This window comes from Polyodon spathula, chromosome 1 (genome assembly GCF_017654505.1).
Source record: "Polyodon spathula isolate WHYD16114869_AA chromosome 1, ASM1765450v1, whole genome shotgun sequence".
Lineage (NCBI taxonomy): Eukaryota > Metazoa > Chordata > Actinopteri > Acipenseriformes > Polyodontidae > Polyodon > Polyodon spathula.
In genome coordinates, this window is record NC_054534.1 from 29,367,056 (window position 1) to 29,382,388 (window position 15,333).

At 39.8% G+C, this 15,333-nt stretch overlaps 1 protein-coding gene across 1 annotated transcript in view; it reads left to right on the forward strand.

Annotated features, from left to right (window-relative positions):
- Positions 1 to 15,333, forward strand: part of LOC121316917 (spliceosome-associated protein CWC27 homolog) — an 88,010-nt gene that overhangs the window by 50,124 nt on the left and 22,553 nt on the right. Inside the window, 1 exon segment of the mRNA XM_041252293.1 lies at positions 7,130 to 7,233. Within this exon segment, the coding sequence (XP_041108227.1) occupies positions 7,130 to 7,233 (104 nt within the window).

Below are 15,333 nucleotides of genomic sequence, written 5' to 3' on the forward strand. Positions count from 1 at the left end.
GTTACCCTATTTTCTTTAGAGACATATTAATAGATACGGCCTCCACAGAAACGTGCGTTTGGAACCTGTTAGAATTCAGGCTAATATGCCCCCCAGCTGAACCCAAGATAGTGTGCAGTACCTCAGTCTGAGGATGGATTTTTTGATTGTATCACATCTACTAGGACATCTTCAGACAAATGAAGTAAAATAAATAAAAGGTAAAGCAAGAAATGTAAATTCTGGCAGGTATTTTTAATCAATTTGCTTCCAAAACTCTGTATTACAATTAAGGCTGTAAAGGTTTAATAGGAGAATATTGCAATTTTTGTTTTTGTGTGTCTTATTGTTTAAAGGTCTTGATGCTTTGTAAACCACTGTAAAAATCTAAGTAAAAATATCAGATACTTTTAAAAGTAAAACAGAAAGATGACTATAAATACTTGCTTTTAAAAGGTGGATGACCATTTACCATAAGAGGGGGGGGGGGGGTGTCTAGGTCGGCCAGGGTGTCCTCGGCTCACTGCGCACCAGCGACCCCTGTAGTCTGGCCGGGCGCCTGCGGGCTTGCCTGTTAGCTGCCCGGTAGCTGCGTTGTCCTCCTACGCTGTAGCTCCTGGGTGGCTGCATGGTGAATCCGCACTGTGTAAAGAAGCGGAGGACAGCGGGTGTTCGTCTTCGCCGCTTCCGAGTCAGCGCAGGGGTGGTAGCGGTGAGCTGAGCCTAAATAATAGTTGGCCATTTCAAATTGGGAGAAAATATAAATAATTGACAACGACTAAATTAAAAAAAAAAAAAGTTTGCTTAGTTGTAAATTTCTCTCCTCTCGCTCTTCCATTCCTCCTCTGAACACCCGCCCAGAGTTCAGAGAGCTGCAGGTTTATATACCGTGGCCGAGGGGTTTAACTAGCTAGTAATTATTCTATTACCCCTCGGCCATAATCTGCACGAGTTTATTAATTAGGTGTGACTGCCGACTAGTTTAACAACACACTAGCCGACAGCCACACGTTACCACAAGGTTTTCTTTTAATTACACACTGACAGAAGCAAAACAAAATGCACGGCTATATATATATGTACATAAATCACAAATAAACAATACAAAATGAGACACGGGTGGAGGGGGAGACCCTGTTCTAAAAATGAATAAGCAATACTGTACAAGGCTCGTTGCCTCTTACTGGATAGTAGTCCTATGTAATTGATTCAATTGGGTTTCCAACACACCAAACATGATAGCATTGTGGAAGACAGTCATGATCTGCAATTGAACGAATACTTGTGAAGGTTCATGCATGGTGCTGCAGCAAGACTGGGTAAAAACAAGCTATTTAGACCTGTAATTTTTGTACACATTTTAATGGGAATTCTGGGAATAGTTGAATGCTGCCTTAGAGGAGAGAGGTGCTAAAATGCTAAGTGGTCTTTTTGTGCCAGATATTGGTGGTAATTATTTACATTTAATGCTTACTCTGCCCGCTGTAAGTTAATAATACACAGTCATAAAAGCGAGTAATAAACTTGTGGTTTATGGTTGGCGGAAATCTGGATACAAGTGAGAAATGTTAGCCGTTGTATTGGATCCCAGTTAATGACAACGTTTCTGCCACCTTTAGTGATATTTGAAACTGTCCTATTCCGCCGTAGTTCAGCATTTACAGGTAGAGTGTTACATAGCCAATGTTCTAATTGTATTGTACCCTAGGGCACTTGGTGATCTCATCAACAAGAGTGCTACGGTTTTATCACAAGTTGATCCAATACTTTCTTGATTAAAGCACATGAGCTGAGCACTTGAAGAGCATGCTGTGCATTTTGCAATTATTACCATCTGTTATAAATTCTTATCAGATGTCAGTCAACAGTGGTTATTAACTAACAGCATGGTTGCAACCATGTTTCTATAAACAATGATGTAGTGGGCATATGTTTGGCTGCTGGTTTGTTTGTGCTTCAATCTCAGATAGGGATTTCAACATTTTGAAAGTAAGTGTGTGTGTGTGTATGTGTGTATGTATATATATATATATATATATATATATATATATATATATATATATATATATACACACACACACACATACACACACACACACACATACAGCTCTGGAAAAAATTAAGAGACCACTGCAAAATTATCAGTTTCTCTGGTTTTACTATTTATAGGTATGTGTTTGGGTAAAATGAACATTGTTGTTTTATTCTATAAACTACTGACAACATTTCTCCCAGATTCCAAATAAAAATATTGTTATTTAGAGCATTTATTTGCAGAAAATGACAACTGGTCAAAATAACAAAAAAGATGCAGTGTTGTCAGACCTCGAATAATGCAAAGAAAATAAGTTCATATTCATTTTTAAACAACACAATACTAATGTTTTAACTTAGGAAGAGTTCAGAAATCAATATTTGATGGAATAACCCTGATTTTCAATCACAGCTTTCATGCGTCTTGGCATGCTCTCCACCAGTCTTTCTCATTAGATGTTGGGTGACTTTATGCCACTCCTGGCGCAAAAATTCAAGCAGCTCAGCTTTGTTTGATGGCTTGTGACCATCCATCTTCCTCTTGATCACATTCCAGAGGTTTTCAGTGGGATTCAGGTCTGGAGATTGGGCTGGCCATGACAGGGTCTTGATCTGGTGGTCCTCCATCCACACCTTGATTGACCTGGCTGTGTGGCATGGAGCATTGTCCTGCTGGAAAAACCAATCCTCAGAGTTGGGGAACATTGTCAGAGCAGAAGGAAGCAATTTTTCTTCCAGGACAAACTTGTACTTGGCTTGATTCATGTGTCCTTCACCAAGACAAATCTGCCAGATTCCAGCCTTGCTGAAGCACCTCCAGATCATCACCGATCCTCCGCCACATTTCACAGTGGGTGCGAGACACTGTGGCTTGTAGGCCTCTCCAGGTCTCCGTCTAACCATTAGACGACCAGGTGTTGGGCAAAGCTGAAAATTGGACTCATCAGAGAAGATGACCTTACTCCAGTCCTCTACGGTCTAATCCTTATGGTCTTTTGCAAACCTCAGCCTGGCTCTTCTTTGCTTCTCATTGATGAAGGTTTTTTTTCTAGCTATGCACGACTTCAGCCCTGCCCCTAGGAGCCTGTTTTGAACCGTTCTCGCTGTGCACTTCACCCCAGCTGCCGTTTGCCATTCTTTTTGTAGGTCACTTGATGTCATCCTACGGTTGCTGAGTGACATTCGAATGAGTTGGCGGTCATCCTGGTTAGTAGAGAGTCGTTTTCGCCCTCTGCCGGTCTGTAGCTTTGTTGTCCCCAATGTGTGCTGCTTGACCTTGTTCTTATGAACCGCCGTCTTTGAAATTTTAAGGATGGAATCAACCCGACGCTCACTGTATCCCTCTGCCAGTAAAGCCAGAATTGAACCCTTCTTTTCCTCACTCAAAACTTTTCTTTTCAACTCTTTTGGCATGGTCAATAGTTATTTTTTGATTCAATTACTTTTGAAGTACTATTAGCACTGTTTTGCCATCCAGCTGGTCCTATTGCAAGAGGATAGTGATGACCACAGGAGTGGTTTTTATACATTTCCTCATTAAATAAGATTTGGTTCAGGTGATCCCCTAATCAGTATCTCATTCAGTAGAATGAGGTGTGCCTGTGTTGGAATTCAACAGACACTGGAATGGAATGGCTGCCATACATGTAGAGATGCTGATTTAAGAAAAAATTACAGTGGTCTCTTAATCTTTTCCAGAGCTGTATATATGTGTGTGTGTGTGTCTGTCTATATATATATATATAGAGAGAGAGAGAGAGAGAGAGAGAGAGAGAGAGAGAGAGAGACACACACACACACACACACACTGAGTGTACAAAACATTAGGAACACCTTTGTAATATTGAGTTGCACCTACTTTTGCCCTCAGAACAGCCTCAATTTGTCAGGGCATGGACTCTTCAAGGTGTTGAAAGTGTTCCATAGGGATGCTGGCCCATGTTGACTCCAGCAGTTGTGTCAGGTTGGCTGGTAGTGGATCTGTACTCCGAATAGCTTGTTCCATCTCATCCCACAGATGCTCAATTGGATTGAGATCTGGTGACTGGGCAGGCCACTGCAATAAGCTGATTAGCTGTTCATCAGACCAGACAATGTCTTTCCAAACCTCTGATGTGTCCAGTGTTTTCATTCCTTAGCCCACTGCAACCGCAGTTCCTTGCGTTTTGCTGAAAGAAGTGGAACTCTCTTAGGTCATCGGCTGCCATACCCCATTCGTGTCAAGGTACAACGAGTTGAGCATTCTTTTATGTGTCTTTCGGCACCAATGTTTTACTGGACTATCAGTTGACTAACTGTAGCTCGTCTGTTGCTCTGCACAATTCGTGTCAGCCTCCTTTGGCTTCTTTCATCAATGAGCCATTTTCACCATCTGGCCTGCCGTTGGCTGGATGTCCTTTGGGTGGTGGATCATCCTTGACACACGGGAAACTGTTGAGCGTGAAAAACCCAGCAGCATTGCAGTTCTTGACACTCTCAAAGCGGCGAGCCTGGCACTTACTACCATACCCAGTTCAAAGGCACTTAAATCTTTTGTCTTGCCCATTTACTCTCTGAATGGCATATATACACAATCCATGTCTCGGTTGTGACAAGGCTTAAAAATCCTTCTTTACCTTGTCTCCGCTTCATCTACACTGATTGAAGTGGATTTAACAGGTTACATCAGTAAGGGATCATAGCTTTCACCTGGATTCACCTCGTCAGTCTATTTCATGGAAAGAGCAGGTGTTCCTAATGTTTTGTTCACTCAGTGTGTGTGTGTGTGTGTGTGTGTGTGTGTGTATATATATGTATCATTTGTAATATAGTCATTGGAGGGGAGGATGTAAACTATATGTTGGAGTGTGCATTCTTGACGACGGTTTTATCTTGACACTTTTGATTAATTTCCTAAATCCTTCATTAGGTAAACAGCCAGAGAGGGGTGATTGTCAGTGGACCAAGAAACTCACATTCTATAAATATAGATTTAATTGTCCTGACAGAATAAATCTCTGTTGTTATCTGCGCCACCCAGTGCACTTTAAGGCATTCTTAATGGGACCCCGATTAAAAGTATACACAGAAATGGATATAGTTTGAACTAAGCAAAAATTATTAAAGCACTGCTGGATTCAAATGAAAGTGCCTTTCAGCACTAAGCCTTTCTGTCAGCGCTTAGTAGTATAAAGGACATTAGTTTACCGGTCTTTGGTTTTGAGTTATCAGTCCTTATTACAATAAAAATAAAGAAGAACTGCTTTATTTCATTCAATGCTGATAAAAACAAACAATGAAGAGAATATCTGCTTGCATGCAATACATCTCTCTGGGACATTCCCCTCAACAAAGATTTAAGATTTATAAAGTTATACGAATAACATTTGATATTGTATTTAATTATTAATGAAACCGTAACAAAAAATTAAGCTTGGAGACTATCTGTAGATCCAGCCTATTAGAAGCAACTCTCGTAAGACCCTTTTTATTCCATCACTTTGACGTTTGTAATTAAGGGCTTCACTCTAGCTACCTGGACTAAAAGCTGGTTCATACTTCAATTGTGCAATCGTTGTTGAAAGTGATTTCTAGTCATTCTAGTCTTGCAACTGTGTGGCAATCCACAGGAGACAGATCGCCAGTTACAACTGGCCACCGTATGCTGGTGGTTGCAAGACTGAAATATAAACCAGCCTTTAGAGATTGCCGTACTGTATGACCTGTCAGGATAAGACACAGCTGAATATTTCTGGACTAATTTACAATCAACCTGGATTGCCAGTTTTAACCACTGTTTACAGTATATCAGGATTACCCTGAAAACAAGTGGCTGTTTCAATCCAGAGGGGTTCAGAAGTGCTGTAAGTGCTCTAATAAAATCCAGGGGTGGCTTATGTGGATCAAATTAACTCCTCGTCTACTCAGGGTTGTGCAACTGTTGAAAAGAAACCTCTTGTCCAAGGGACAAAATGTTAGAAAAATCTACTTGCCCTTCTTAAAAATCTACTTGCCCTATCACACAAAATACACACAAAAAAGTAGGATATAACTTGTAGGGTTTTGGTTTTATTTAACTGTGAACACAGTCAGTCAATTACTGATTAACAGGGGCGGATCTAGACTTGTAGCTTGAGGAGTTCACTAAATTTGTCAAGATGCACAAAAGGTTCTCAAAGTCAAAAGAAAAAAAATCTTTTTTTTTTCCCAGGGAAAGTTTGCCTGAAATGCTTTAAAACAGTAAACTTTACATTTCTTTTTTCAAACATCCCAACAAGTACACGCTTGACTACAAAGTAGATTCAGAAAGAATTGTATAAATTACACAACACAATTTTTTTTCTAATCCACGAATATTTTGATAAACTATGGTGGTGGTGCTTTTTTTAACTTTACTAGACTGCTGCATTTAAATGTCAGGTTCCTGTATTAAGAAAGCAGGACCACTTATTTGCTAATTTACTAAAAATGTAAATAATACGTTAAGTTTAAAGGATTAGTCTGTGCCTTGCCAGAAGCTGTCGTTTCAGCCATTTCTGGGTTTCTTTGTAACCAATAGAAGACCAGTTTTTTCCACAGCTAGCCAACCAGACGTAATAGGGGTGAGATGTAAACACATTTTAAAATTGTTTGTATGTAGGTGCTAGACTTCCGCAATTCAGTTTTCAGAAACTTGCGTGGCTGATATGAATTGCACACCCCTGCTACTACTGATGTTTGCTTATACAATCAGTTAATAGCGGTTTTAGATCGTCCTGGAGGCTAGTCATGAAACTGTCAAAAAGCATTGTACAGTACTCAGAAGTGTGATTGAGAATGGCAAGAAATGGGGACAAACTTGTTTACACTGTTGTGTAATTTCTCTCCTTGTATTTTCTTTTCTCTTTTTAGTTAAAGAAGCCATTTGTTTTGTTCTGTTGCTTTCATAGGCACCGAGGTTAAACTGAGTTTTTAAGGATTTAATAGACTTCCAGTTTATGCCAAGCTTTTCTGGCTAATAGAAGGTGGTCCTGTAAGTGCATTCCCATTGTTTACAGCAGAGATTTACTACACACTAGATTTTAAGCCCAGTTATATTCCCCAGTGGTTTTATTACATGGCAGATTTTTTGCTCATGTAAGGATTGTTTTCTTTGCAGCGATGAACTGCGTAAAGAGGCACGTCAACTGAAAAAGGAACTTCTGGCAGCCAAACAGAGGAAAGAAGACTCTCGTGAAAAGGAAGTGGAAAAGGAACTAGAAAGTAAGCATCTTCTTTTGTTTTTTGGGGGGTTGGAAAATGGCTGTTTGAATACAGAAAAAGTGTGGAATTAACAATAACTTCATATATGAAACTAAATGTTGCCATGAGTCTGAGCTTTGTAAAAATAAATGTAAATAATACTGCAATTAATATTTTAGTGAATTTATCCATTCACCATTGCAAAATAGTCCCTGTACTTTTTTTTTTTGGAGGCTATAAGCAAGAATTGTCCGTTTACTTTTGTTCAATAAAAAAAAATAGTATTTTACCTTGTATTACGCCATGTTTTGCAAACACCTAATTTTGATGTGCATTCTGGCCAACAACTGTTTTTTGCTGCATCAAGAGTTCAGTAAAATATGTCTTACTCCCATTTAGCAACCACATAGGTAACATTTGGGAATGGCTGAGAGCTATTACTCAAGTAAATATTGAAACATGAGAATGTGTTTTATATATATATATATAATTATGAAGAAGGATTACTCAATGAAACAACACTGGTCATCTCCTGTTAATCAAATACCAGTCAAGCTCTGTTGTTTAAATATTACTGACCAACGCATCCAACACTTATTCAATTCAGAGCACCCTGTTAATAACAACAAATGACTTCATAATTTTTTTTAAGCCAACATTTATAATCCATAACCTTATAATTAAGAAGGAAAGTATAAAGAAATGAAAAGCTGATGACAGACAAACCACAGACTACGTAACATTTGACTGGTAATTTATCACTGTGAGAATGAAAATGTGTTTTAAACTGTTTAAATTCTGTTACAACGTGACATAAGATTCGAGGAAATTTAGGGGAAATAATAAGGATGTCTGGAAACAAAATACACTGAAATGTCTTTTAAAACTGTCTGCCTGTCATGGCAGAATTATGCTTCAAGTGTCTGCAACTGAGAACTGCATACAACAACAATCATAAATAATCTTTGCAGCCATTCTGCTGTAGCTGATGAAAGCTTTCATGTGGGTAGGTTTCAAGGGTTTTCAGAAGCTTGAACAGCATGTTTTTCACGGATTATAAAATGTAGCCATTACCGAATGGGCATTTACCTCCTATAGACCCGAATCCGGAAAATTGTATACCAAAGCTATTCTTTGAGCCTGTGATGCAGTCGTGGCCCCGCCCCCGAGGACACAAAAGGACTGCATTCACAGATCTCAGATCCATTTTCCTTTCAAGACTGACGTGATCGGAGAGCCTTGTTGAGATAAGTACATAGTTGCTTCTGTCTGTATATATTTTGAATTTTTTGGGGGATTTTACACACATTATATGTGATATTTAATAGTTTTTAACTAATTACTTATTTGTGTGCACTACAGCTTGTTGCTTTTGACACCCCGCTGTGGCCTTGTGTCTCACGTGAAGCCAGCGGCTCAAGTTGCTCCTTCCCAGGGATCTAGCAACATAAGTTGGCTGACTGTGCTCTACACCTAGGCTGTATAGCCCTGGCTGGATCGTATTTTATTTCTCGTTTTTTGGCACCCAGTTCCAGCCCACTACTGACTGGTGCCAAGGTCACCAGTCCAGTACCAAACCGGTCCAGCTCATGTCAAGCATATCTATAAGCAGATTGATGCCTGGGACCAGAGTACACCAAGGAGGCACTGGCTAATCGCAGCTCCAAGCGCACTCTTGAGAAAAGGTTGTCCCGTAACTCTAAGGTGCGCTGTGTGTCCCTTACTCCTGCTTAGCGCTCTTCCCCATCACCCTCTCTAGGAGAGGTGGCTGCGTCCTCATCTCATAGCTGCTCCAAGGGAGAGCGGACTTTGCACTCAGGGAAAGTAGCCCAAGCAGGAAATTATCCTCACGGTCTTCCTCGAGCTCCGCGGAAGAGGAGGAAGAGTCGCTGTTCCAGGCGATCAGCAGACTCGGAGCAGATGGAAAAGATCTGGGCAGCTGTTTCTCACCAAGGAACTTTTCTTGCTGAATTACTGCGAGAACTTGCAGTGCCACCTGCCCCGCTTATCCCCTTGGGGCTCCATGGGGCTGCAAGTACAGATTTGCCACTGGAGGACATTCTTTCCATTACTGCCTCTGAGGAGGTGGGCGAACAGAGCTGGCTTTCCCGTCCTTAGGACCCTGTGCTTAAGTTATCCCTGTCAGCAGAGCTTATACCACTAATCAATAGGGCCACTACAATCTTGCAAGTACCCTGGCCTAAAGCAGGGGAAACAAGGCAGTCGATTTTCGACGATGAGCCTTTCACCTCTCCCACAACCCCCCAACTTCACCCTGAATTTATCTTTGAAATCCAGTCTTCCTGGAATCATGCGGTGTGCCTGACGGTGACAAAGTATCGCTGTTGGACGCCCCAATCACTACAGGGCATACGTTTAGTCCTGCGGTGAATGAGATGCTGCAGTGCTCTCACCACACGTGGGAATCCACTAAAGAGCTGGTTCATCTGCTTCCCAAGCGACCACCTCCAGTACGTAAACGAGAGGCAAACTGGCATCCTAGGCCCGAGCGGTCGCTGCGGGAGGTGATATTGGAGATCGGCCCACGACTACTCACCGCTGAGGCTTTAATAGGTTCCGCCGCCCTGTGCAGAAACAGAAGCTGCAGCTCTAGGAATTTGCTGCCACAGGCCCAGGCTCATGGTCCTTCTCAGGGAGCCATCTGGACTATTGGCATAAGTGCACCACAGACATCTGAGTGCTTACTACTGTACAGTATATAAGCAGTATAAGAACAGTACCCCTCCCTCTTAGGGCATGACTACAGCATCAGTTACAGACCCACAGGACGCCACTGTGGTGTCTCAGAAGGTAGCAACTCTGCTGCAAAAATTGGCTAGTAGCATGATAGACCTCATCCAATTGGAGGAAGGGTTATACTCCAGGTACTTCCTAGTGCCAAAGCGGGATAGTGGCCTCAGACCGATCCTCGATCTCAGACAGTTCAACCTGTATCTGAGTCAATGGAGTTTCAAAGTGTTGACAATGCAACAGTGGTTGTAGTCAATCAGGCCAGGAGACTGGTTGACCACGGTGGACCTCAAGGACACCTGCCTTTATTTATACAGAGGCCAGGACAAAGGTTACGCTCCGTACCAATCTGGCTTTTTTGCCGATAATGATCTCGGCATTCCATAGCAACCAGTCTGTGGAATTGGAGGCTTCCATCCACCTCCTTTCCAGTCTGACAGAAAGCAACAGATCTATACACTCTGTCCAGTTCGGCCCCTGGTGTACTGTGTAGACAGGACGAAAAGTTGGAGGGAGTCTGAACAATTTTTTGTCTGCTATGGGGTAAAGTCCCATGGTCAAGCCCTGTCTGAGCAGTGGCTGTCCAAGTGGATAGCAAATAAGGTCAGGACTGCCTATGAGCTTTGGTATACAATTTTCAGGATTTGGGTCTTTAGGAGGTAAATAACCATTCGGTAATGGTTACATTTCTATTTCAGGGAACCAGGGTTATGATATATGGTGTCAGGATTTGAACCAATGACATTATAGAGCTGGAAGTCAACAGACAAACTCAGGTTACCTCATCAGCGGAACTGACTTTGAAAATCAGCAGAAATTGTAGTAAAAACTTTGTCAACAAAAGCAGTTATTCAGTGTGATCCGAGAAGCCATTTTCTGTAGATTTGTTCTTCTTAAAGGATAATCGTAACAATCATCAATAAATCAGATGTAATTATAGTACTGTAATCTGTAAAAGCACATTTTTCTATCTTTAGGTTATTGTTTTTCCTAAAGAAAATGTTGTTGATGTGTAGCAACAAACAGCTTTTTTCATCTTCAGTGGTTCCGAGTCACTTTTTCTTACTGGATCTCATTTTGGAACCCATCTTGCATTCATTCAAATCAAAATTATGCCAAGCTTGAATAATTACAGTACTCATGGAGTAACCACTATTTTTGAACAGGATAGGTCCTTTAAAGTGGATCTTGCTTGTTTTATTTTGTTTTCATTTAAACCCTTGTCCAGTCTGTTTCAATTGTTGCTTTTGTTTCTTTGTTGGATATTTGCATGTTAAGGATACTGATTTAACCTAGATTTCTTGCTGCTAAATGGAGAAAGCAAGGAGTCATTCCTTTATAAATTGTGACAAATCAGACCCGTCTACAGTTAACACCATGAGCTAGCTATTCCCAGCACAGCTTTCTTGAGATTACAACATAAGAATTTGGACAATTTATATTGTTATTTTTTTCTGTAGCATGAACTAGAACATGTGAGTCCGTGAGACTAGTTACCTAGCCCAGTGTACAGCCTATAAAATTACACAGTTTATGTATTAGGTCTCTAGCCAGCATCAAGCACAAGGCTGCCAATGGAGGCAATTTGTCCATTTCTGTCTTTTGAATGGAATTTTGTTTTTCTCCAAAGATAGAAACGGACCCATGCTGACATTGGATATTGTCTCTTGCAATGAATATTATTGTATCAAAAGTTCATAAAAATAATAAAAATGACAGTTTTGGACAATGGCCCATCACATGCCAGAGTATTTTAGCCAAACATTGTTTATATTGTTTACTGTCCAATGTCAATATTGGAGCTCCCTGTACAAACTTTTCATTTATGAAGGCTTAAGATGTGAGTATCATTTAATGCTGACAGTGGACATTTGCCTGGACAATTGACCAGTGCTTACATTTTAGATTCATTGGTCAGTGGAGATATATATTTGGTTGGATCGGCCAATTTGGATGCAGTTGCAGATTTTGAAACAAGTATGTTAGCATTGTAATATGCTGACAATCTAGGGGCGCAACAATTAATCAATGCATCAATTATTGATAACCTGTTCTTAAATTTCCCAAGCTTCGATTACATAATGGTGAATCGAGGCATCAAATTAGAACCCAGTTTGAAGTCTCCTGTTGCCGGAGGAGTTAGCAGAAGTGATTTTATCTTTTGTTTTTCACTTTTGAAAATCACTGTGTGCAGTTGGCAGTGAATCCAAAGCAAACAGAAATGAGAGAACCATGCACACGCTGTAAATTCCTGATTTTCATTACATGAGTGTAGCTGTCATTTACTTTGTTAATACTGGACTTGGCTTTTGCCAAGATAAAATAAGATAGTAGTGGTGGGGACCAACCAAGACACAGCAGCTCTGTAATGCTGGAATATATATGCGCCTTCAGCCCTTTTCCTACGCCAGGTAACATGGATTTCCTATTGGCCTGGTGTTGATGGCTGAAGTGTAATGCTGGCTCCAGGAATCAGCCTTCCTGGCTCATCAGCACACACAACGGTGGCAATGCTGGCTCCAGGGATCCACCAAGTGGGCACCTCTCATCTTCTGTGTTTTGTTGACCTAGCCCACAACACCTCAGGAAGGCTTGATAGTGGTGCTGGCATCCCAGCTTGTGGGGCTTATAACTTCTGAATACCATATTTTTCTACCAAACTTACTAGTAGATCTATGAGCATAATCATTTGCAAGCATGCATATTTGTTACCAAATTGTACTTGGTAATCCCTACACCCAAACCTGGAAGTACATACTTGAATTATAGTTTAAAATGGGCCTTTCTTTTCAATAAAAAAAAAAAAAAACTATGTAAACCAATGGGTCAGATCAGCAGGTTTGTACAGTAATTACCACCTATAGAAAGGATGTTATTAGGCGGTGCAAACAAAAACATACTCAAGTACCAGCATAAAGAAATTTGACTGCTGAAAAAATGCCATTAGAGATAGCCTGGACATTCTTCACATTTTTGTTTGTAAGCATGTCTGACACAGGATAGTATTGTATTAGGAATGCATTTTAAGCCATGGTCTAAAGTCTTTGCCAAGCCTAAACAAGTCAATGAATTTGTTTGTATGCTGAAATGCTTGTTTCTCAGGGCTCAGTACACAAGGGGGTGATATGGTCACATTCAAATCTCACTGCTGTGCAGAAGTTACCCATTCACAGCTTGGGCAACATGTCTTTAATGCAGTGGTTCTCCATCTGTGCTTCCTTCAGGCGATCCGTGGAAAGGTTACATAAATTACGGAAAGGAAGCGGCAGCATAGTTTATAGATCCCATTGCAAACCCAAAATTTGAGACCTTAAAACACAGCTAAAGAAGCAAGAAGAACGTGCATACATGGATAAAATCTCCAAGTAAAAAAAAAGTCTAAACTCTCCGTCAGATATAGTTTTGGAGTGTCTAAAATGTGTTCTTTACAAGCGAGTTTTCGTGTATTATGCTCACATGTACTCAACACAGCAGCTTGTAAAGTAATAGATAACACACGACAAGGCAGCTGTAGTTGGGTTGGTGACACAACGCTAAGCTGAGTGCCTTCAACCAACAAGCCGTTTGTTAATGCAACACAACGTACAAGCCCTGGAGTGTTATCCCGCCTATAAAATGCATGCAATAAATAAATAAAAAAAAAATTATATATCCTTCCACTCTGGAGAAGAAATAGACCCTCAAACAAGGAGGCAGTATTTGTTGTAAACATTAAACTGGATGTTTTCAACATTTCCATTTATTGTAATTAATTTAAATGAATGAAGGTAACATAACACAATTGAGTACTCTTGACCAGCCGAATTATACACTGAAGCATATAATTATCATAACAGGCCATTTACATTTTCAAGACAAACTGTTTTTAACTTGATTTTACCATTTCTGTATGTTTCATCAAATCAATAAAAACACCAGCTGCCCATGCATTTATGTTTTCTTTGATTTCATTAGGTTGTTGAAATCTTTGTGTGTCTTGCTGTTTTTCAGTGGCGGTTTTGTTTCTTGTAGTTCTAACATTCTGCTGTCATGCCTCTGAAAAGATAAAATGTGACGAAAGGAATGACACTCATTGTTAAAAACTTTAAAAGACCTCTCGTAAGAATGTGTATATTTATTGTGAGTTTAGTATGTTGTGTATTGATAATTTATTAATTGAACTGTGCTTCGGCAAAAATAAATAAATAAATAGTGCTGTGTTAAGGAAGTGACTCACTAGATTAAATCAATAACCAGGTATGGTTTCATCATAACCCCCTAACCAATTTTCACTACATTTCAAGAATGTATTTTTACTATTAACTCTTATTCATCCCATACAAATCCCATGTGTGACATTGCCAAGTGAGGATTTGGACTGTTTTTGTCAGTATTCTCCTTCTCTGTTTCAACACTTTCTTGGGCACACTTTCTTACACAAGTTAAAAATCCAGCTGTATTTGTTTTCTGATCATTGCCAACCTTTATTTAGTCCATTGGCTATTTCATGGAAAAGAGGGAAAAGGTTGAGGAAGAGAATACCGTTAAGTGGCTGAGGTACACAAACGATTGTGTTGTCACCATTTTGAACTAGGGGCATAAGTGTCAGTCAAGTGAACTTTACAATATAGGGGCTTTCTCAAAGATAACTAGCTATTTGGTAGTCATGTTATTGCTTTATTCACTTGACATGTTATTGACTCCCAGAAATAGCCCAGCTGATAGCAGCTTGTAGGAAGACCACTTACTGTGCATTCTACGCAGATCACAATAACCTTTTGTTTGTCACTATTCTAGTAATAGATTATTCGCTTCAGGTTTATTAAATTACAGGTTCCTGGACCAATTTTAGGTAGCTCTACCTAATGTCATTTAGTCTGAATGAATGCATTTTTCTTGCCTGACTGAACAATACTTAAAACTTACAAGTTGAAGTGGTTGGCTGTTCAGAGAGTTAAACATGTAATACAATACCACTTTTTTTGGAAGTAAATGTTTGGTATTCATTGCTGCCAAAAAAAAAATTGAATACACACAAAAAAAAAAAAAAAAAACTATTGATTTGATAAAAACACTTAGTGCTATATTTTATTTATTTATTTATTTATTTTTTAACTAGTGTTCCAGTGTAAATCTTTAATTCTGACGCTTAAATTCATGTGCGACCTTTAAAATAATGTAATCCTCCTGGCAGAACATTGTGTTTTTACAACAATATAAATTAAAAATGTGGTCCATCTGTATTACAGAGCAAAGTACGCAGGGAGTCACAGATGCAGCACAAAGTATTACTCATTGAAATATATGTCCATTTTTGTTTTTCTGGTATGAAAAAGAACCATGGAATGCTCATTTATTTGTAAACACAGTGGTTTTGTCATAGTAACTTCA